The sequence below is a fragment of the Lissotriton vulgaris genome, chromosome 6 (genome assembly GCF_964263255.1).
Source record: "Lissotriton vulgaris chromosome 6, aLisVul1.2, whole genome shotgun sequence".
Classification (NCBI taxonomy): Eukaryota; Metazoa; Chordata; class Amphibia; order Caudata; family Salamandridae; genus Lissotriton; species Lissotriton vulgaris.
Genome location: NC_141694.1, coordinates 178,308,316 through 178,332,880, shown reverse-complemented (window position 1 = coordinate 178,332,880; position 24,565 = coordinate 178,308,316). Strand labels below are relative to the sequence as shown.

Here is a 24,565-nt window from a genome sequence, read left to right as displayed (position 1 = left end):
AAATGTGTGTCCAAATTCGATGTGGCAAAGAGAAGGCAACTTTATATGTGCGCATGTACTTGTGTACATGTAAAAATGGCACTAATTCCTACTGGGCCTACCTCGGGGGCAGGACAGCAGGGATAGTGGGGTAAAGGAGTGCTATTCAAATTACAAATAACATCCCCTATGACTCAACCAGCCATCCAGAACTGACATTGTAGAATCAAAATAACCCAGGGCTTATCACAGAGGATGGCATCTCTCAATTGAAGTTTCACTTCCTCTTCCTCACACAGTCCATAACTCAATTCAGAAATGAATGAAAGTAATATTTTACAGGCATATGTTTGAAGCGTTTAAAAACATACAAATTCAGTTAATTTAATTTATTCTAGGAACTATAGGAGATGTTGAATTTGCCTCTCATAATCATTTAAAGGTATGTAATATGAATATCTCAAGCCCATAAATTGCATACATGCGCATTTAGCGAATGGATCAGCAGCAATGTTTATTGGTTTTAGCCATGACAGTGTGACAATAATTAAGTCATTCTTCATACACAATCTAATAAGAATCTTTTAACAGCGTGGAAGTGCACAGATCTCATAAGGCTTGGGGGGTGTAGTGAATCCAACTGAAGGAGACAAATCAATATGAGTTACGCCAGGAGGAAGCTGCAAAGTACACCTTTGAAGAAGACTTGTAAAAAACAAAAACAGCTCCATTCTTGCAAGACTTTGGCCAATACAGATTCTTCTACCTATAACAAAAAAATGATACAATCTATTAAAATATATCAGAATTTTTTTTGTCTGAACCCCATCTCCTGCTTTTAGGCATTTATTATGCCACATTTTTTTTCTACATTGGAGTAAAGCTCTCTGTCTATATTATTCTGTGGTTTCAGTTTGTACACTATTTTGTCAGACTTCTAAGCATCATAGGCTTCTTCTCACAATTTGTGTCTGTATTTGGCTGTTACTAGATTCACAAAAATCTCAAGCTGAATCCACACAAAATATATACAATGCACATTTTTATCCCCCTCCCTTATTTTTGCCAAAGAGGGATACTAAGTGAATCATCCACAATAGCAGGCATGACTGAAACATTTGACCATTTCATTTTATATTCTTATCTTATTTATCATGAAACAAATATTTTACATTGAATCATCACTTCCTCTACAAAAACTGAAAATATTGGGTCGCTTCAGTAAATATCTACCCTTGCTGCAGATTTGGTGGTATTAAAATAAAGTGCATTTTTTTGTGTAAATACACATTTGATACCTATGACTTTGTGGGTATTTGTCTCTTTACCGCAGTCCTGCCCACTCCCTATCCCACAAGAACAGTTGATTCCAGCATACATGCTGATTTCCCGCAGTTGTAGTTGTGATCCTAAATGACTATGTTGTATTGTTGTATATATTGGTTCTTGCCGGCCTCTGTTTACCTTTTGATTTGAAATTGCACTTATACTATGGCTACGTTCAACTATAACAGTGAAGAACTAGCCAAAGCTTTGTTTGGTAGTGCAGCATCATCAATGACAACAGTGAGGGACTCACAGTCCAATACCACGGAAAGCTACAAACAGAAATTTCAAAAAATTGGAGAGATTAAGGTAGTTAGAGCTCTCCAAATGATGGGATGAAATAACACTAAGGAAATATTTAGAAAACAAAAAGGTCCCACGAGGACTCCCTTTTCCAAATTCTAACGATCTGCACACTGATCTCCTCCAGGAATGAGAGGATAATCTATTCAATAGTTCAGCCACTATGATGACTATATATTGATTAAACATGTGTTAAGGAAATCAGAGAGATTACTGGAAGAGATAGCTTAAGTGGAAAAGATAATCTTAGAATTGAATTTGAAAGAGGCAACAGAGAAAAATTATGAGATTTTGAGGGATCAAATTAAAAGACATCAGAACATGATCAGGGATAGAAAAATGCGTAAAGTCAAGAGAGACGACAGGGATTACAATGGAAGTGTGTACACTTTTGCGAAAAGATTTGATAAAGTGAATACCCAACAAAAACATGTACAACAAGACAACCCCCCAAGTCTAGCCAGTGGGGAGAGTAGCTCGGACGTGTCATCTGTAGGGGAATCTGCAGGCCCGTCTAAACCAGCATTCAATCCACTAGGCTATTCAACTTTTTTAGAGGAACTGAAATGGTACAAAATGGGTGCAAAACAAAACCTAAATCAAACAAGACCATGAGAGGGTGGAGAAGTATCAAATCAAGAAAGAACAGATAAAAAAACAGGAGTTAGAACACAATTGCAGACGAAGGGAAAACAGATGTTGGCATGAATTTAATCAACAATGCAGTTGAGGATACACATTTGATAGTGAACCTGTCTGATCATGAATTGAACTATCAAGAAATTGCTGTGCTGAATAAGGTACTTGGCTATTGTCTGAGCTATGCCTGTGATTTTTCAGAGGTTTATGCAGACTTGTACACATTTGTAAGATTGTTAAAATTGTAGAAATGTTTTGCTGTGAATCCTGGAAAAATATATGATGTAAATAAAAGCACTGAATTAACAGATATGACTATTACAGATGTTAAAGTCATTCATTGTTTACTTTCTATCAATGATGAGTGTAACATCTATGAGGCACTCAATGATCTGCAGATCCAACCAGATTTGTCTAGTGATAGCAAACTGAGCCCAAATCAAAGCTTATACCCAAGAGCACACAGTTCAGTGGTATAAATTTGTTTAACAAACGTGTGGTACAAGACCTCCATAAACTTGAAGATAATATGGGCACATAAAGCTCTCCAGGGCAATATAGGAGAATTTTGTCTAAAAGGGAATTTCAAGCACTCAGTGACCTGAAGCTCGACATGTCACCTGTAATCTGCGAAGCAAATAAAGGGGGGAACGTGGTTGTAATGAATCTCTCACAATAGCATGCAGAAGTAATATGACAACTTCAAGTCTCCTCTTGTTATAGGAGGATTAACATTAATCCAATGCCTGTTACAAAGACAGTGATTAATGAGAAACTATCACAGCGGCATGAATCATGTCTCTTAACAGATTTAGAATATAAATATCTCAAGATAGACAATCCGAAGTCCCTTGCTTGTACCCGCTGCCAAAAATCCACAAAACAGCTGAATTCCCACCAGGCCGCCGGATAATATCAGGCATAGGGTCGCCTACGGAGCACATCTATGAGTTTGTGGATGTGTATCTGGAACCCTTTGTTTTGAACTTGCTGTCCTATGTGCGGTATACTCTAGATATATTGCAGAAATTTGAAGATGTAATATGGGATGAGAATGAAATGATATTCATCACATTAGACATTGAGAGCTTATATACTTGCATAAAAAAAAGATCTTGGCATGATGGCTCTGGACTCTTTTACATCAACAAGTAATGCGAGTTTGTACGAGTATTCGGGAATGTTGAAAGAGCTTGCTGACACCATACTGTCTAATAACTACTTTCTATTAAAGGGAGATTGGTACCAGCTATGAGGTACAGCCATGGGGTCCAGGTTTGCCCCCTCATATGACAATCTATTTATTGGTTGGTTTGAGAAGAGGCATACCTGTGCCAATTGTGCCTCTGAGTAGACACTGTAGGTCCACTAATGGGGAAGATTTATAGACGATATTGTACATTTATGGACAGGAAGTCTGGCCCAGATAGAGGAGTATTTTGAGTATCTCAATGCTAATGATCTAAATGTCAAATTCACCATGAATTCTAGCAAAACGAGAATATCCCTCCTAGATGTTGAACTTTACATAAATGATAGTAAGATCCATAGTACCCTTTTTCGAAAACCAACTGCCTGCAATAGTATTTTAAAAGCAGACAGTGCACATCCCACCTGCACAATTAAAGCAATACCCTTTGGTGAAATGCTGCCAATAAAAAGAAAGTACAGCAAGGAGAGCGAATGTGAAAAAAATAATCTGAATAATCTGACTAACAGACTATCGTTGCAGGGTTATGATAGCAAGACATTGGGTGCAGAAAGAAAAAATGTGAAGAAGATCAATAGGAGGGATCGCCTGATAACAAAGTCTAGAGACAAAAAGGACAAACCACTGTCCTTGGTCACCACATATAATACATCAAGTAATCAGATTTGGCGCATACTAAATAGACATTGGAGCCTGTTGAATGGCACACCAGGCTTGAGGTCATTTGTGAGTGGAAAGCCTAACATTACCTACAGGAGAGGGTGAAATATTAAGGACATAGTTAGCCCGAGCTATACGCAAGAAAAAGGGGGAAACAGTGATGCACACATGGTTGCCCCCTAAACCTAGGGGCTACTAAATATGTAGAAGCTGTAGCATGTGCCAACTAGGATTGGATAAAACAACGAGTTTCATGTTTAACACCAACAAAAAGTACTGAATGAACAGTTTAATTAACTGTCACACCACTTTTGTTGTGTATGAAATAATTTGGACTTGTGGCAGAACGTACATTGGTAGCACTACTAGAGAATTGAGGTACAGGACTGCGGAACATTGGAGAGTGATTAAGAATAATGACTCTTCTTACCTCTTGTCAAATCATGTCTGCAATAGGAAGAAGGACTCCCCCTTCAAGTTTCATGGAATAGATGTGGTTAAAGCTAATTAGAGAGGAGGCAACAGAGTTGATGCTGAGGCAAACCAAATCCAAATGGATTTCGCGTTTGCACACAGTGGAATTCTGATTGAATTTGGAACATGAGTTGCACTATTTTCTTTAAAAGTATAAATGGGGATTTCAATTCTCAGTGTGTTGATCTGGTTGCACTACATGTGTCGCCATTGGAATGATCAAGGTAGAGTATTTATAATGGTCTTCAAGCATTACCAAAGGTTTTTGGCTATCAGCTTCACTGATGACTTACAGGGTGTTGAATCTGCTGCTTGGTTTGTCTCTTTGACTAAGGCTTGAATTCGAGAAAAGTATATTCCTTTTTTCTAGACCATGTTGGTCTGCCTAAAGCATGAGGAATATGTACAACGTTGGTACATCAGTCATTTTAGGTTTACTTTTACACTTTGCATTACACTAACTAAATCTAGTGAATAACGGACATATGAGTGTCTTTATAGATTGCAGCCATGGTACATCAGGTGTTCATAATGCTTTTGTCAATATCGGTGTCAATTTTGTTTCAGTGAATGAGTAGAGGAGTCAATATCATGCTGTAGAGAAGTAGTTGCTTTGTGAATGCTCTCCTCATCTCTTTCTTGTGACTTTGGTTGGAAAGGAACCAAAGGTGTTTAAAAGTATCGAGTGTATATTGCCGGCTTACTCTTGCTGTTACTATTGTTAAAGTAGTCATGTTGGAGTTGCTAGAACAAAACACTTTGAATATAGACACTGCTTCACGTAATTGCGGATGTGGTTTTTCTAAAATGTAGTCCCCTCTAAATGAATATGTACACTGCATCGCATAACTGAGGATGTGACGGGTCTTTGATGTGGACCACTCTAAATGAAGTCTGGGGCATTTTGTGGAGGTACAAGTTCAAAATAGCATCTTGTTTTTACAAAAATCTAGTCAGATGAGGTTCTACGGGTATTTTATAAGATGACTGACATATACTGTTATAGAAAATAGTCAATTTTCGAATGGTTTGCGTGAGGCACTTCACATCGCGCAATTGCGGATGGATTGACTGTCTGAGGGGCCCACCTTAGATGTAACATGGGATTTTCTTGTACACACTAAAATCAAAACAAATGTTTTTTTCTCAATGGAGATCCTTTAGTGCTGTTCTATAGACGCATGTCAAGATGGTGGATACATTTGTTTTAGAAACTAGTCCTTCCTTGAAAGACTAACATGATGCTGCACCAATCGGAAGAAGAGGAGGTACTTTTAAAGACTGGATAATGGCGGCCCCCATTTTCTTCGGACCTCGTTGGCAAGGAACTACCGCAAAGAGCAGGTATGACATAGCGTGGAGCAGGAGGGGTTAGACTTGTTTCATTGTATGTATGTTAAGTCTGGATGCAGGCTTGCAGTTTGTCTGTTATTGTTCTCTCATATCTCTCGGGGTTGGCACCTAGGGAGACGAGTTTCTATGCTAGGGTTTGGCGTTGCTTGATCTATGACACGCTTACCCACAATGCCAAGCTTTGTTTGCTTTGTGTCCCTTTTTTAAACCTTTTGTGTTTGGTACCGGAGGAGTATGAGTATTTGCCATAGGGCCTGGTGTAGCTCTATTTATTGCATATTCACCTACCTCGCCAATTCGTTTTTGTTCTTGTGAAAATATGAGAATATTAAATGCTAGTGCTGAACTCGTAAATTGGCTCAACACCAATTCTGCTCTTGATTGCAGAGACACAGTGTTTCATTTTTTAATTGAAAGGAGAGAGATGTGTGCTTTAAAACGGAAGTCTTGGGTACCGAATGGAAACATGGGTGTGTGAAATGTTAGTGGCGAGTGCACTAACGAAAATAGCATGGGAATTGTCCATGCTATTAGAGGTAGGTTGTAAGTACTGTGTTATTGGTGTGCGTGGCCTTAAAAACAACCCATGTATATAAAAAAACTTTCTGACCATATTATATTTCATTGGTGGCAGTGTTTATGAAACCATATAGGACAAGTGCTGTAGGACTATCGCTTTTTGAGACAAAACCATGGAAAACAAGTAGAATGCGTGTGGGAGCTAATTGAAACTATAGAGGATTGGTCTTCCTTCAATTTAGGGGGGCGCTACACGCCCAGGTGCTCAAGAAGGTCTGTAGATGAGTCTGTATTAATTGAAGCCCGTTATAAAGGCATTCACCAAATAAACTGTTGCTTGTCCAGTTCTTTCCAGAACACGGAACACAGGGGAAATAGGGGAGGCGAGACCTTGCTCTGGTGTTTGTTGTAAAAGTGTAGTATGAATTTGTTTTTATAATGAATTATTCATGAAAGACGATTTTAATGGTGCTGCACTTTCTTTTATGGATAGAACAAACAAAAAAAGAGAGACCTGCTCTGTACTTATTGATAGAGCAGAGGTATTCACCGACTGTTGAACTAACAGGAGAATCCCATGAGGAAAGACTCAGGACTTTATAGATGCCCATTGGGGTGTGGATTTATAAACGGCTATTCATGTACCCTTGCCTGGGCTAGTATTTAGAATGGTTTTTTTTCTTTATACTCCACATCATTTAGGTTGTAATATAACATTAAAGTCCATTCCGATCTTCTGGGCTGGCCGGTGGGATCCTCGAGACGGCGGGGGGCCCCTCGTCCTGAAGTGCGCCCCGTCCTCAACTGCGGAGATACGATCATCTTGCTTCCTGACCACGCTGAAAGGCTGACAGGCCCGAGTCTTCCCCCTGGGGTGCCACTGCACCTGGATCGACCTCCGGAGACTCGACCCAGCTCTCAGTCCTCGCTCCGGGCAGCACGCTGCCCTTCTTGTCCCTCACCTGTGGTGCCATGGCATGCGGGGGCTAGAGGCCTGAGGATCACACAGTTGAACTGCCGAACGACTGAGATGTCCCGCCCTGCGATTGTCCCCTCTGCCCGAAGCTTGGTGGCCCTTCGCATCCATGGGCAAACCCTGCGCGCTCCCAGCCCCTGGCCCCACATCCCAAACGACACTGGATAATTTCACCAAGGTGGGCCGGGGATCTGGCGTGGAGATGACTCCTGGTCCTCGTCCAGCCGGAGGAGACCTGGTGACTATCCTGCAAGCGATCTCGGCCTCCCAAATGTTGGTCAAGACCAAGATAGGAGAAGTACGGGTCGATGTGTCCCTCATTCGCCAGGACCTCCGCAAGGCTACAGAAGGAATTACGGAAGCTGAGGCCCGGATCTCTAATGTGGAGGACGATGTCTCCTCCATTAAATCCCAGATGGCTCGTTTCCAGTCGCAGACCACCGCCGGGGCGAGGATGCTGAGAACAGAGCACGCCAGAATAATTTGCGCCTCCTGGACTTTCTGGAGGGGGTGGAACAGGCTGATGCAGCTACCTTCTTGGAGGACAGGATCCGCGGCTGGATGCCTAAGGAGATGCTCTCCATGGTTCCCGATAGAGAGTGCCCACCGATCTCTAGCCCCCAAACCACCACCGGGAGCCCCGGCCGGACCCTTTATTCTCCTTGTCCTCAACTTCCACGACAGGGACAGCATTTTGAGAGCGGCCAGGGAGATGGGACAGAAACATCATCGAGAATCTAGGATAATTGTGTTCCCGGATTACTCGGAGTAGGTCCAGTCCCAACGTCGCTCCTACGACGAGGTGAAACAGAAGCTCAGAGCGATGGATCTCCGGTATGGGCTCCTCTTCCTGGCCCGCCTCAAGGTGTTCTTCCAGGGAAAAACCCTCTTCTTTGATTCCCCGCAGGCGGCGTGGACCTGGATCACTGAGGAGAGGCCCCTTCGACTGCAGATGACCCGGTCCCCGCCCCAAAGAGCCCTAGGTCAAACGAATAATCCTGCACCCAAGCCTAGGGGACGCAGGACTGGGTCCCGCAGGAGAGGCGTGTGCTGGGGGGGATCCCGCTCGCCGAAGTTGGGAGCCCGGCAAGCCTCACTCCGGGCACAGGGGCATGACCCTGATCCTCCACCATCGACCTCTTCCCTGATTGACCTGGGCATCGCCCCCAGATCTGCAGATGCCCCGCGATACACAATGTCGGACTCTGACCTGTCCAAGAGCCCGGTGGTCGTGGATCCGAGGGGGACTCCAACTCATGATTGATGGCACCACTGCGGCGAAATGCTTTGACCCGAGGCCCGGAACCCACTCCCATGTCTGCGGCGCTATGTTTTGAATCGGCAGAGGCCTATTGTTCTGGCCTGCTGGAACTCTCCCGGCGCTGCACCTCGGGGACCAGGGTTTTTCCTGTGTCACCTCATGGACATAGGCCTACCTATATAAAATGTAACCCTTCTTCTATCCTACAATTCGAACTGTCCTGACTCTTTGCTTGTCACTGTTGGTAATTATCCTTCACTATGGAGGCGGGTCCTCCCTAATGGTTTCCTGTTCCTGCCCCTTGCAAACCGTTTTAGCTTAGCACCCTTCCCCTAGTGGGGGTTTGTTCTTTTTTGAGGGACTGAACTTGGGGCGACAGATGCTTCCTGTTTTGAAGTGTAGGGTGGGGGAGTTGGGGGGTGTGGGTGGGTGGGGAGTCCATTGGCTCCTCATGGCTGGTTGTTTTTGGCTGCCTACGGGCCGCCCTTTGCCTTAACTTTGCCTAGCCGCTCCTCGGCCTGTGTTGTCGCCACTCGCGAGTGGCTGGTTGCAGCTCTCCTCCTATGTGCACTGCAGTGGAAGGGTCTCTGTCTGACTCCTAGTCCCTACGACCCACTGGTTTGTTATTTTTGGCCGCCTACGGGCCCCCTCCCATCCCATCCTTCCCCTATGGGCCCCTGGCGCCTCTGGTCCGCTGAGAGGCCTGACTTGGCTCCCGCTGGCCCTGCACGGCACTGCTTCTCCCCTCTTCCCGGGATTTCCCCCCAGAGACCCTCCGTCTCCCCACATCTTCCTTCCCCCTGATGGCGAAAACACACTGACTAAACCCCTTCATGTTCTTTCCTGGAACGTCAATGGCCTCCTAGATCGTATCAAGTGTGCGGCCATCTTCTGGGCAGCCCACCGTCATGCAGCGGATGTCCTCCTCCTTCAGGAGACCCATCTCCTGGGCACACAATGTAACTTCCTGGCCCGCTGTGGGTACGCGATGGTCTGGCACTCCGGATTTACACGTGGGTCCCGGGGGGTGGCAATCCTGCTTAGGAAAAGCCTCCCTTTCACTCTCACCAGGGCCGACACCGACCCACAGGGTCGATATGTGGTGATCTCGGGTACACTGGAGGGATGCCCCCTAAACATCCTGAGTCTTTCCATCCCGCCTGCCCTTCTCTCCCCGACACTCCGCTGCCTCACGGGGATCCTCTGTGGTGGGAGGCGACTTCAATGCGGTTATGCAGCCCCGATGTGACACGACCGGGAACCCGTCCGCGCCCCGGACTGCCTCTGCAGCTGCCCTGTCGGGATGGGCCTCGCCCTGGGGCTGTGCGACGCGTGGCGAATTTAGAACCCTCGCGCAACGCAATTCACCCACACATCGGCCACCCACCATACCCAGTCCCGTATTGACCTTCTTTTGCTCCCGGCCACTGACTGTCATTTGGTCTCCGGGGTGGCTATTCTGCCTCGGGGCTATCGGACCACTCCCCCGTCTCCCTACGACTTGGTTCGCCCTCGGCGGGTCCGAGGGCGGTATGGCGCCTAAAAGCATGGTTCCTCCAAGACCCTGATCTGGTGGACTCGCTGAAGCAGGAACTGGCTCACTATTTTTATGCCAACGAGGGGTCAGTCCCGTCGCCTGGGACCCTGTTGGAGGCCGTAAGGCAGTGATTCGTGGAGTGGCACGTGGGCTTGTGCATGCCAAATGGGTGGACCAATTGGCCCGACTCGTGGAGTTGGAGACTCGGGCGGCTCGGATGGAGGCCGAGCACCCACTCACCGGATGCGCGGTCCCCACCCGACAGTTAGCACTGATTCGGGAGGAAATCCGGCAGATCTCATTGAACTCGGCCCAGATACTTTGGCTCTCTTCGGTGGCGCGGGTATACGGATGGGGCGACAAAAATGGCAAGCTCCTCCACAACCTGGTCTCCTACCCCAAAGTTCATCGTATCATTCCAGAGATCCAGGCGCAGGACGGCACCCTCCAAATGACCTCAGAGGCCATAGCACACCTCTTTGCACACTTCTACATGAACCTTAATGCGGCATGACCGGCTGCAGACTCCTTTGCCGCCCTGCTGGGAAAGACGGGGGTTCTGATTCCCTCTCTGCTACGGAACTCCTTCACCTTGGAGGAGGTGCTGGGGGCCATCCCCCTCCTGCATCCTGGCAAGACGCCTGGCCCTGATGGGTTCCTGCAGGAATACTATGCTACCTTCCGGGCCGCCCTGGCCCCCCAGTTGTTGGCCCTTTTCCGCCATGTGGCAGACACCAGTTCCTTCCCCCCTGAATCCGATCTGGCCACGATAGTTGTCATCCCCAAGATCCATACACCTTCCGTGAGCTGCGCGGAATACCGCCCAATTTCGCTTATCAACACAGGGATCAAGCTCTACCCCACCATACTAGCCCAGAGGCTTAAGCCTCTCTTGCCGGATCTGGTCCATCCAGACCAGTGCAGGTTCATGCCTGCTAGGGGCACTCGTCACTGCATCCGGCACCTCCATCTGGCCTTGGCTCATCGTGCTCGGCTCTCCCCTTATCTGGCCATCCTCTTCCTGGACTTTGAAAAGGCCTTTGACACAGTGAACTGGAAATACCTTCAAGACGTGCTGGAGACAATGGGCTTTGGTCCCCTCTTCCACCGTCTTATCGGGGTCCTCTATTCCACCCCCTGGGCCCGAGTGCTGGTCAATGGAGTGCTCTCTGAGGCCTTTCCAATCAGGAGAGGTACGCGTCAGGGGTGTCCCCTCTCACCTATTCTTTTTGCATCAGCGACAGAGCCCCTGGCAGGGCTCATTCGGCAGGACCCCCTTGTCCAAGGGTGGACCTGGAATGAGAGCCACATAGATAAAATCGCCCTCTATGCCGACGATGTGGTCTTGTATCTGGCAGACCCAGCGACCTCGGGCTTCAGGTGCTTGCTTTCCCATGCAGCCTTTGAAATGGTCTCCGGACCCCGGCTTAATGCGGCTAAGTCCATGTTGGTTCCACTACACCCCTCGTGGGAGTGCTACGACTGGCAGTCAAATATCTAGGGATATGGGTAACCATCCTGCCGGAGCTTGAATGGGCGCTGAACATCGCTCCCCTGGCTGCCCGAATGAAGGCTGATCTTAAGCAGTGACAGTCACTCCCCCTCAACCCCTTAGGGAGAAGCGCCCTCTTTAAAATGATGGTCCTCCCTAGCTTTCTTTATGTCTTGCAAAACACTTCCATCCCCCTCTCCGGTGCCTGGTTCCGCGAACTGGATGGACTTCGGACCCACTTTCTTCGGGGGAATGGTCGCCCGCGTATATCCCTGGTACACACCTGTATCCGCCCCTATGACGGAGGATTGGGGGTAACTCATCTCTTCCTTTACCATCTTACTTCTAAACTGATCGTCATCCACGACTGGTATGCGGGCGGCTGGACCGACCCAGCATACCGGGTGGAACTTGAGGAGACAGATTTACCCCGGATTCCAGCATTTTTATATGGCAGCCCTGTGCCGCAAAACATGGCGCCTATTTCCAGAACGGTCTTCATGGCTTGGCGAGCGACTCTACGCCACACGGGCTGGAATCACAAACTCACCAGACAAACACCGCTGTGGCATGGCACCTGGCTCCAGGAGGTGGCGGCCTTTGATGGATTCAGTCGTTGGGATCTGGTTGGCTTCTCGGTCCTGGGGGATGTCTGGGTCGGGGATCATATCCGGGCCTTCGTGGACCTACAGTGAAACCATGCTCTTTCCCATACCCAGCACTTCCGGTACCTGCAGCTGCACCACGCGCTCCATACACATCTTCCACTGCCGACCCCCCCTTCCGGAATTCAGTCCGCTGGAAGTCCAAGTGATGATGGGGAACCTGGGTATGGGCGGGTGTCCCGCATCTATCGCTCCCTAGTTAATAATGGCCCGGCGTCCCTGGACGGGCTGCGCGCTTGATGGGAGGGGTGGGTGGGTCCCCTGGAGGAGGCTGACTGGAGGGATGCCCTTATGGCGCCTAGAACCCTAACCACATCTGCCAAACTACGTCTGGGGCAAATCTATTATCTGCATGCGGCCTATCTTACCCCTTAACCACTCTTCCGCGCCCACCTGCGACTCTCCCCAGACTGCCCGAGGTGCGGCACAGCACCAGCGGACTTCTACCACATGGTGTGGCTCTGCCCCGAACTGGCGAGGTTCTGGATGGGGGTGGAGCCGGAGCTCACGCGAGCCCTGGGATGGGAGATTCCCCACGAGCCATTGCGGATGCTGCTGGGGGTCCTCGACGGGCTGGATGGATCCAGGTCAGATAGACGCCTGCTGGGGACAGCGATAGCAGTGGCCAAAAGGAACATAGCAAGATACTGGTCCCGTGCCGCGCCTCCTACTGTGGGGGCATGGAGGAGGGGGGTTGATTGGTGCGGGACCCAGGAAGAGGCCCTATTTGAAGCTCGGGGGGCAACGGAACTGTTCCATAGTATTTGGGGGAAATGGTTTAATCTATTTCCACCATGATTTCAGATGTACTGCGCGAACTATGCCTCTATATCTGGTAATATATGATGTACATATGGACGGGAGAAGAATGACCCGACCGATACAAACTACTGATTGTATTCTGCTATATGTGTTGATTGAGCTGCAACCAATGAATTTTCTTTGTTGTTTTAAATACCCAATAAAGTTGATTATCAAAAAAAAAAGTCCATTCTTGGAATCACATAAATTGATTGCACACATGACTTCTCACAAGTTGGATTACTGGTAAGCCGATTTAGATTATATACATTTGATGGTTGTGAAATTTCATTGCATGGTTTTTTTTGCTGATCAAACTTGACTGGGGTGACTATCTGTGAGTGGATAACAACAGGTGGTGCCACTGTTAATCAAACTAGGTATAATAATGACAATTTTGACTTAAATCTGGGAATTCCAATGGGTAGGAGCTAGCGCTACCGCTCAATCAGATCAAGCTGAACAACATGAAGTCATTGTTTCTGCGAGTATCTGGGGGTAGTGGTCGATTCAAGTTGGTCACTTAAAACTCACCAACTGCATAGAACAGCGCAGTCAAATAAACTACGGTTTGCTCTAAAATTACTGAAAACAAAACTGAAATGCCCATCCAACCTGTACCTCTTGAAAGGGATTGAGGCAAAGTTTCTACCTTCCCTTACGTACAGTTCGGAGCTATTGAGAAGCAAAGATGCAAACTTCTTGAACTTACAACATTCAAATCTGTTCAAATACATCTTTTACATACCAAGATTTGTATCACAAGCGCAAATACACCTGGAATTTGGGCTTTCAAACCAGCATCAAGTTAGGCAAGCCGAGATACTAAAAATGTGCTGGAAATTAAGGGCAGCAAATGAGGACACACTGATGGGCCATTGCTGGCGCGAAATTATTAACAGAACAAATGCAAAAAACGTATGGAGAACATCCTTGAAAGACACAATAACGCAACTCAATATGCGAGAGGCATGGAATACAAACCTCCCCTTCACAGCCTTCAAAAAAAATCCAGGACTGTCGAGAATGCTGCCCTCGCAAAGAAAAAACATGGCTGGAGGGTGCTAGCCACATATGAGAGAAGTGCCCCACAACCATACCTAATCAATTATATAACACTAACACCGTCCACACAACAAATGCTTCTACGCATACGTCTGGGCACTTACATCACAATGGATCAGACACCAGCATGGAAGCAAACATGGCCAACATCGCCAACACTATGCAGACTATGTGGCCGTTCTGAAGAAACACTGATTCACATCCTGTGCATTTGTCCATCATTGGCTAGTCTGAGACGTTACTATCTATTACAGATATTCCGTTTCCATCAAATCAGAACATGCAGGCCTGTCGTTATGTTAGCACTGAACAGTTTCCAGTTGCAAACGGCCTTTAGGGCCTCCAAATTCTTACAGAAGGCGAGTATCCTAATCCAGAAAACTGACTAAATGGTGCGGACTTAGTCCGAAGGACTGACATGTCAGGAGAGGCTTAGGCCGCAGATGACATAACACTGTTTAAAAAAAAAAAAAAAAAGAACTTGTTTTTAAAGAGCGCAAATGCATTTTAACCAAGGCTAGTTTGGATACTATTTTGTATTCAATTTTGTAAAGGTTTTAATTAACCATATGCAATAAATAATGCTTACTTACTTACTGTTTCTGCTGTAACTAGATACAACAAAGTGTTACACAAGTCAACGTCCAAATTAAGGGACATTAGAACAGAGAGGGGATTATTTGATAGCAAGTGCATTCAAACCATATTTAGGGAATAGTATTGAAATAAGGCTAAAGAGTTATGATGCAGGAAAATGTAAAGCAGGCCAGTTAATAGGAAGAAGACAAAAGATAATGTTTTACCTTGTCACTTTTATGTAAAGAGTAGGAAGATTGTATAAACTGGTGGCAATATGAAAATTGATTGCTTACACATTACAGCAGTCTTTGGTCTATTGAAAAAATGGGGTGTAGGATTTAACATAAGTGATTTAGGAGTAGGTTGTAAAATATAAATGTAATGCTTTTTAAATGTGTGTTTTGTATGTTTGTATATAGAGTGGGTTAATCACAAAATGACACTGTCTTTTCAAAAGAGATTTATTATTTGTTGGTCTATCTTGTCTTTTTGTCTGGTTGTTTTTCTAATGTAGTATTTGGGTTTAGTGTTTTTTGTTTAAACAGCCCTTAAGACAGGGACGAAACGTGTAGGCTGTTCCCAATGTGCACTTGTCTTTTTGTAATATTATACATTTTGAGGAAATAAAGAAGATAAGAAACTATCAGATTTTTGCAGTATTATGAAATTGCAACATATTTTCTTGCTTTCGTTTTAACTGAGTGAAAAATAAGGCACTTGCTTTCATTGTGCGTCCATATAGGCATCATATTATTATTATTTGGGCATTTGTAAAGCGCCTGTTTACGCCACTGGCGTGTCCCCGCGCTGTGATAAGTGAAGTGGCTGTCCCCCCCCCCTCCTACAGAAGGCTACCTGCTAAAAAGATGGGTTTTAAGCTTCTTCCTGAACAGGACTTCAAATGGTTCTAGTCGCAGTTCTAAAGGAAGGGCATTCCAGCATCTGGGAGCGAGGTGTCTAAAAGATCTTCCTCCCATACGTGCCTTCCTTACTCTGGGAACTTTTAGCAGCCCAGTCTGCGAGGACCGTAGCTTGCGTGTGGGCTCATAGTATGTCACCAGACTCTGGAGCGGAACAGGGGCTTTACCGTTCAGGATGCGGTGACATGTGGAGAGGGCTTTGAACTCTACCCTCTTCTCCACAGGGAGCCAGTGGAGGGCGAGTAGAGCTGGTTTGGAGGGTGACCTCCTAGGGAGCCTGAGTACAAGCCACGCCGCGGCATTTTGAAGCACTTGCAGGCGGCCCATGACCTTGCTCGTGGCCCCCAGATATAGCAGGTTCCCGTAGTCAAGGCGCGAGGTGACCAGGGCGTGCACGAGCGTCCTCCGAGCAGAAATGGGAAGAAGATCTAAAACTTTCCTTAAGGCTATCAGAACACCGAAACACACCCCGGCCACCCGGCTGATCTGGGGACCAAAGGCAAGGTCCTTGTCCAGTCACATGCCGAGGTTCCTGGCCTCACGGCAGGGAATAGGGACCTCACCCAGGCAGGGCGGCCACCACGCCGACGACCAAGCAGATGGCCCTCTCCCCACCACGAGCACCTCAGTCTTGCTACCGTTCAGCTTTAAACAGTTTGCGGACATCATACACTTTTGAATGTATCTTTGATTAACTCTGGACTCTAGGTGGAATGTAACATATATATATATATATACAATGCTCCTCTAAATTGTGGATTTGCATAAATGACAGCAGAGGATGTGAGCAGAAATAACTTTTTGTGCTATATTATTTGTGACGCAATATCTTTGCAGTTGTGGCATTGAAGATTGGTTTGTATACTGCAGATGCAGGACTTCTAAATGTGAGAATAGAAAACAATGGATGGATTGATGGATGACTGGATGGATGATTGAGTGTGTGGATAGATAAATGTTTGAGGAGTGGACACAATCTGCCTTGCCACAAGGTTTTGTTTGATAGCTGTAGTAAAATTACAATGTACTGATACTAAAACCCTGCCTGGGTGGCTTTTGACAGAATCAGTAGTTGGCCAGTTTTCTCAACAAGAACAAGGAAAAAAGCCTCCTGAAAGTATCTAATATAATGGGAAATGCCCCTTTTTGTGGACTCTCCCCCACATATCTCTTTGTGGCACAATTGTCATTGAGACCTCACCAGGTACAACTAAAGGCACCGGGTGGGCTCAACCCCACTTTTGGGTGGCCTAATTTGATTTAGTAAGGGAATATATCTACAGGGATCTTTGAAAGGATACAAATTGACTTTGGATAATTCCCTGATAAGTTAGATTGTCGCAGGGATTCGGCTCCTACACAGAACTGTGCACAGAGACCGGGGACCTCAGTGAATTGAGGTGTACCAAAAAACTCACCTTGGTGCCTAGAAACCCTAACCAGCAAGCACCAGAGTCACATTAGCTCTTTGTCTTATAGCAAAGGAACCAATGATTAGACAACCCAGAAGATGCAACTTAGGTTATACTTAAGGCTCCCGGTTTTCCGTTTAAATAGATTTTTATATATAAATACAGACAGAAAAATATTTTTCTTATAAATAGAAGCGGAAAAATACAACCAAATTGGATTGTCTGATTCCAAGAGTTGTTCGGCAATCCTTGCTCCAGCCCAGGGTTGCCTGCCATGCCCCTCTTCCTGATTGCAGTGTGTGCCTGGCCACATTAACACCTGCTGGGCAATTAATCTCTCGTAGGAGCGGGAAATTCTGGGCCTCATCCCCTTACTTTCACCTTTTTGCCTTCACTGCGACCCCATTCGGCTCACCCTGCTTGAGGAAATACATTTGCGGGACGATTAATGCCACTTGCTTTCCCCCCTCGAACTTGCCGCCTGTTCAGCAATCAGCTGTTTCTTTGACATCTCAGGAGCGCCGGCTATCTAGTGAGCACTGAGCCAGTACCCCATGCAGTTTTAGGTCACAGGTAAGCGAAAGGGTGGGGGTGGACTTGTATATCGCTATTTGCACCACTACAGCTGTACAAATTTGAGGAGGTGGGGAGTCGTTAATAGCGCGAGTACTTGGCACTTACGTAAGACCGGCAAAAAGGTGTGACCCAAAAAGGTCAGAAAGACCGGCTGTATAAACACATTAGGGAAATTAGGACGCATTCGTTTTCATATACATTCAGGCCTTAAATTGACATTTTCCTCCATAACTTGGTGCGGCAGGAAGATACAAAACATTCCTGAGACAGAGACAGCCCTGTATCTTCAAGTTAAATCGTGTTTTTTTTCACTGTGCGAGGAAGAACTGTGGGCACAGCTACACTGTGTGGTAGTAAAGTACTTAGGGCTCCATTAGGATGACGGGCGGACTTTGTCCGTCCACCACCCCATCGGTATTCTGGACTGCCCGCCATAAGGACGGGGGTCCTGTTGGGGGAATTAGGTTCTGCCCGCCACAGTGGCGGGCACATCCTTCATTTTTAGCATTGTGCTGGGCGGTGCACTCTGCACCGCCCGCAACAATGCTAAAAATGCACTTTTGCATTTGCATATACAAAGCGGCAGGCATTGCGCGGTGCCTGCCACTTTGTATATGCAAATGAAGGGGGGTACCATATGTACCCCCCCTGTGCACCCCCACATCGGCCTTCACCAAATAGCAACGACCGCCTGCCTTTCCGTGGCGGGATCGACGCAGCGGAAATGCACCTATACCTACGCATGCAAATATGGCTGGCGGTGTCTGATATACACCGCCACCATATGAACCCTTTTCCGCCCTGGCCGCAAGGCGACCGGGGCGGAAAAGTTGCGGGCGGTGTTTGCCTCCGCTGCGGTCCCCCCCGCCATTGTAATGTGGCGGGGGGAAAAGGGTGGCGGGCGGGCATTTCTGTCGGGCGGATCGCCACCGCCACCATGGCGGTGGCGATCCGCCCGACATCATAATGAAGCCCTTAGTCTCTAACTAATGCATATTAGTGAAATATGCACATCCCCCGCAAGGACTGTACATTGTCAACCTGGCAGGGCTAAACAGCTAATAAAACTCTCCTGGTAAAGCCTTTTCTTCTTCTGCCTCATGCAAGTGGCAGGCTGAGGTTTTTTTATACTCCTGGGATTAATCCAACAGACTCTCTGACCCCTGGAGGGCACAAGGCCAGCGACTCCCCTTTGCTTGCACTAAATTCATTTGTTGGCAACTTCGTGTGCTGTGCAAACTCTATGTTGCCTTCCCTAGCAGTGACTTTGATACTCCTGAATGAAGAAATTGCCGCTTAGAGGCAGGGAACACGCTTCACAAGACTGACCCAAACAACAGGCTCATATCCCTTTACAGGAAAATAGGACACCACATGTGTCCGCAAAGAGTAAGGGAGATGAAGTGGGCAGAATAATCCAGATAATCTAGAGTTTGAAAGCGTAAACCTTTCTGTAACGGTTTGCCTTTCAATTCTCCCTAGAATTTAAAAGAACACTAACATTTTAGGGAAAATGGGTAATTGCTTATATTCAAACTTTGTTATCCTGGTAACAAAGTGTCACTCAAAGTGTCAGACATAATACTTTGGAATGTCGACAGAAAACCTGTAAATATCACCCATAAACAAACCAGGACCTTAGCAGCTATGACTATGATCCTGAATGATTTGGGATCTGGAGCCACAGCCTTGAATGTACAATTGGCTCTACATTCCGTACCACAGGAGATGCAGCGCTTGCCACCTTAGGCACAACTAGACAGGCATCAAGATTGTTGTCAGGAGGAACTTTTTTTTTTAAAGATGCCTGCCCATAGCATTATTCAAGGCATCTAAAGCGAGAGCAGTGCTTTATTCAAAAAAATCCATCTAAAACAGTTTTAATTTAATAATTAAATTAAAGCAGATAGCTAAACCCGTGACAACCATGGGCACTGTCGATTTAAATAAATGTGGAAAAATACTAGCTGCAGCGTCTTTTTTGCTTGCGACAAAAATAAATACAGATATATACAGATAAAACAACATAAAAATAAATATGGATAAATACAGGCGGAAATGATAAAAAAATAAATACCATAAAACCGGGAGCCCTAGTTATACTCAGGAATGGTGGGAAGCAAGAACACTCTTTCGTTATACTCTCATACCAGTCCACAACAGGAGAAAAAAAGAGACACGGATAGGGTAAAATATTTATTTTAACACGTGATCTAAGATGCAGTATTTTTGCTAATATAAGCAAACATATGATTAGAAATAATATGATCAGCATTGTTACAATTCCATAAAACACAATGGGAAAAATCACATTATAATGATGGTGAAAATAGATCCCATAGCGCCTAGTGTATCACCATCCCTGGCTAGGAACAAGGGGAGGGGAGGGGCGATTACGATGGTGGGCCGTCCGCCACCGCCGGGCCGGTGTGGCCTTTGCCCCGGCCTGGCGGGTGTAGTTTTGCCAACCACGGCTGCGAATCTCCGACCGCAACATTACGATGGGCAGACATAGCCCAATTTCTGTCCGCCATGTAAAATCCAGTTCCGCCAGTAGTTTAGTACCGCGACGAGGGCAGACGTAGCCAATAGCGAGAGACCGCCTGGCGGAATGACGTGAGACTGCCGTACCAATTACAATGCTCAAATAGGTCATCGGACCGCAATGGAGAAACCACCCATCAACACACGGTGAAGCAACAGAGCGGAGCCAAACGGGAATCACAGATTGCTCCTCGTGGTCGCTACCGCAATGGATCCTGCCCTACAGGCCCTAACGCTGCTGTTCCTGATCCGCCATCAACAAAGACGCCGCCGCCGTGCACACCGCCACAGGTGCGTCAATGACACACTTCCGCAGACAGCATCAACACACAACACTTGACCTGCAAATGTCTTCCTGTCCACTCCATACATCCTGGTGGGCACAGGACCATATTCACCAGTGTCATTGCAAGGCTCCGCTAGTCGTGAACACACTGCTACTCACCCGTACCATTCATCAACAAAGTATGCACCGCCATCTCCCCTTCACGTCACCGCAGTGATGAGGATGCGGGAAAACATCCACACAACCCAGTAGGCATGGCCAGCGCCACACATGCGCAGTGTCAGTGAGGGTGTAAGGATTGAATGGGACCTGGGCCCAAATTAAATAGCTTGCCCCCATTGGTAGCAGCGGTCATTTCCTGATACAATCACAGGAACTACCATCACAACCTGCATCACATACAAATGTGTGTCCATCCGACAATCATGGAAAGTGATGTCTGGCAACCAGGTAATAGGTGTAATGTGGCAAACCAACACCTGTATTGACTTGCCACACATGTGCCCCTGGTGTGAGCCCCCCTCCCTGATAGTGGCAAGGTGAGTGTCAGGGCCCAAAGCCCACCAGCATACAGGTACCCCTGGTGTCAGCCCCCCCTCCCTGATAGTGGTGAGGTGAGTGTCAGGGCCCAAAGCCCACCAGCATACGGATACCCCTGGTGTCAGTCCCACTCCAGGATAGTGGCAAGGTGAGTGTCAGGGCCCAAGGCCCACCAGCATACAGGTGCCACAAATGTGTCCCTGGTGTCAGCCCTCCTCCCTGATAGTGGAAAGGTGAGTGTCAGGGCCCAAAGCCCACCAGCATACAGGTACCCCTGGTGTCCGCCCCCCTCCCTGATAGTGGCAAGGTGAGTGTCAGGGACCTAAAGCCCACCAGCAAACAGGTACTCCTGGTGTCAGTCCCCCTCCCTGATAGTGGCAAGGTAAGTGTCAGGGCCCAAAGCCCACCAGCATACAGGTGCCACACACGTGCCCCTGGTGTCAGCCCCACTCCCTGATAGTGGCAAGGTGAGTGTCAGGGCCCAAGGCCCACCTGCATACAGGTACCCCTGGTGTCAGCCCCCCTCCCTGATAGTGGCAAGGTGACTGTCAGGGCCCAAAGCCCACCATCATACAGGTGCCACAAATGTGCCTCTGGTGTCAGCCCCCCTCCATGATAGTGGCAAGGTGACTGTCAGGACCCAAAACCCACCTGCTTACAGGTACCCCTGGTGTCAGCCCCCCTCCCTGATAGTGGCAAGGTGAGTGTCAGGGCCCAAAGCCCACCAGCATACAGGTACCCCTGGTGTCAGCCCCCTCCCTGATAGTGGCAAGGTGAGTATCAGGGCCCAAAGCCCACCAGCATACAGGTACCCCTGGTGTCAGCCCCCTCCCTGATAGTGGCAAGGTGAGTGTCAGGGACCAAAGCCCACCAGCATACAGGTACCCATGGTGTCAGCCCCCCTCCCTGGTAGTGGCAAGGTGAGTGTCAGGGCCCAAAGCCCACCAGCATACAGGTGCCACACAGGTAATCATTGTTGAACCACATGACAGGCAGAGTCAACAGTAGTTGTCAATACACCACACAATGCATGTGCAAATTAAGTCGACATTGTGTGGATCAGACACACAACAGTGAGCAAAAGCACATACTGACATGTGACCATCACAAATACATAAATATCAATTGATATGCCTGATGTGGCAGCAAACCTAGTGGATACAAAAGACTGACAGCACTGCATGCCCAGTAAGCAGTCTTGCAACAAAAAAACAAAACACAATCACACATCTCTAAATGCCCCAGCACGTGGAAACACAATACAAGTCATCACACTACACACATCACAACACACACAGTGAGTGCAACTTTAGCTCTTCAGACACACATACAGCAGTGACCACAACCACAGCCGAACAACAAATCAAAACACAGTTGCATACAACCTCACCAGAGCAATGTGCTGTAGAATGACATGCACTGCACATGTGCAACAATGCCTGCAAGCAGGTACCTTACAATGACACCCATATGCATATTAAAGTGTCGAGAGTGGCACATAGGACCAGTACACCCAGCAGCTACTCACAGCACCACTCCACACCACGAAGTGCTGGTGAGGGTGACACATTGTGAAGGCATGGCGTGGATCACATGCAACTGAAGTGGTGTGCAAATCAGGATTACATAGATGATGATTGTACATCCAAAAACACATCAACCAGTCATGCACAAAGTGCACACATCAGAACCAGACATAGGGGATGCCATGAATACACACAGCAAACACTGCATCAGTAAAGGAAACCAGACAAGTCACAGCAAGGCAGGTAAAAAATCCAGCAACATGTCAGTCTGGCTGAGTAGGACAGCACAAGTAGCTCACGATTACATGACACACGTGCCTCAACGCAATGCACAACTCACACTTTGCAGTCACACACTATGCACACTCTCAACTGAAAGCAAAAACATGAATGTGTCCACAAGAAGTGCAAGGACACACTGCACAACATCAAAATCATACATCTGCAAACAATTATAGGCACTTGTCAGACCAAATGAACAAACAGGCAATGCATACCAGAATCATACATGTATCTATTTTGCACATACACATCAACAACACTGACAAGGACAGGCCAAGCACACAGTCTGACCACTCAGGTTTGCACATTCAAATATACCCAATGTGAGTATGCAGACAAGCCTACACAAGAAAACAACACACCCACTACTGTTCACATATCCAAACCCATCACATAGATAACACCAACCATGCTCACCCTGAATATTTCATGGTGTGTACAATACACCTTGGTCATGGCATAGCCTCCTAACATCACATGTGTACAATGGAAGGGATCTCAGGGTGATATGATGAGTGTAAGAGTACATCAACACAAACAAGCATAATTGCACCCCCAAGCCACTTAGTTGATCCTAACTAAAGTGAGTGTCACGTCAGTCAAACTGTGACAAACTTAGCATATGAAATATCAATGTGGAAGTGCCATGCAGAGCAAGTTGCACATTGATCCATACACACCCATAAAACTGTTTAGTCCAGCAAGTGCTCCAATGAAGTGTACAACAAGAGTAACACTTTTTATTGCCAAATAACATGATAGCCATAATATTGCCAACAAAGGATATTACATTGTCCAGTCCATAGTTCAAACAATGCACATATGTGCATGAGAATGTACACCGTGAATATGCCACACAGTGCACTGACATGTGGATCCAAATGCTACGGTGATATCAGAGCTCAGTCCAGGCAAAGCTGCGGGAGGGGTGGGAATGTTTATTTATTTATTCATTTATTCAGCTTATAAAGCGCACTGTCGCCTTGCAGGCATCCTGGCGCTGGTAGCTCAAGAGAGGTGGTAGGGAATGTCAGGTCAGGCCAGCCAACTAGCACTTGGGGAACAGCCAAGTTTTAACACTTTTACTGAAAGGGAGAAATGGCGAGCATTTGGCATCAGACCTGCCTGTCTTCTGGACTTTGAGGTGGCAGAGTGTCCGGACCAGTAGTAGGACCTGTCCTAGGTGACTGAGGACCAGCAGAGGCAGAGGTAGTAGTGGCTGTGCCATGCAGAGGGCTGAATGGCCCGGGTGGCATGGTGGCACGTGGAGCCGTGCATAAGCTGCCATGAGACAGGGTGGGTGAGGGAGAATGTGGAGGGCTGACTCTACACTTCTTAGGGATGCAATATTTCAGAAATGTCTGGGGCTGACAGGGAAGAGATGTGGGCGCAACAGATACACCCTCTGACAAAGGTGTACCAGGTGCAGGTGTGTGTCTCTGTGGGCATTTGATGGATTTGGTTTCAGCCTTGGTGTTGGCCTGACTTTTGCTCCCCATCCCCTGTAGTCCTTTTGCTCCAAACACATTGCTCTTCTGACAACGCTTCACAGGGGTGTTGGTGGAAGTGGAGGTTTGTGGTAAGGGCGTCTTAGGGACCTGTTGTTGCTTTGCCTTCCCTGGAACCTGCACCATAGCAGG

The 24,565-nt window shown here is 47.1% G+C and overlaps 1 protein-coding gene across 1 annotated transcript in view; it reads right to left on the bottom strand.

Annotated features, from left to right (window-relative positions):
* Positions 1-473: 473 nt before the first annotated feature.
* The window catches only part of LOC147706979 (cytochrome P450 2K6-like), a 409,834-nt gene continuing 385,742 nt past the window's right edge, over positions 474-24,565 (bottom strand). Inside the window, exon 9 of the mRNA XM_086926208.1 lies at positions 474-745. Coding sequence (XP_086782334.1) covers positions 564-745 — 182 coding nt within the window. The 3' untranslated portion in view covers positions 474-563. The remainder of the gene's footprint in view (positions 746-24,565) is intronic.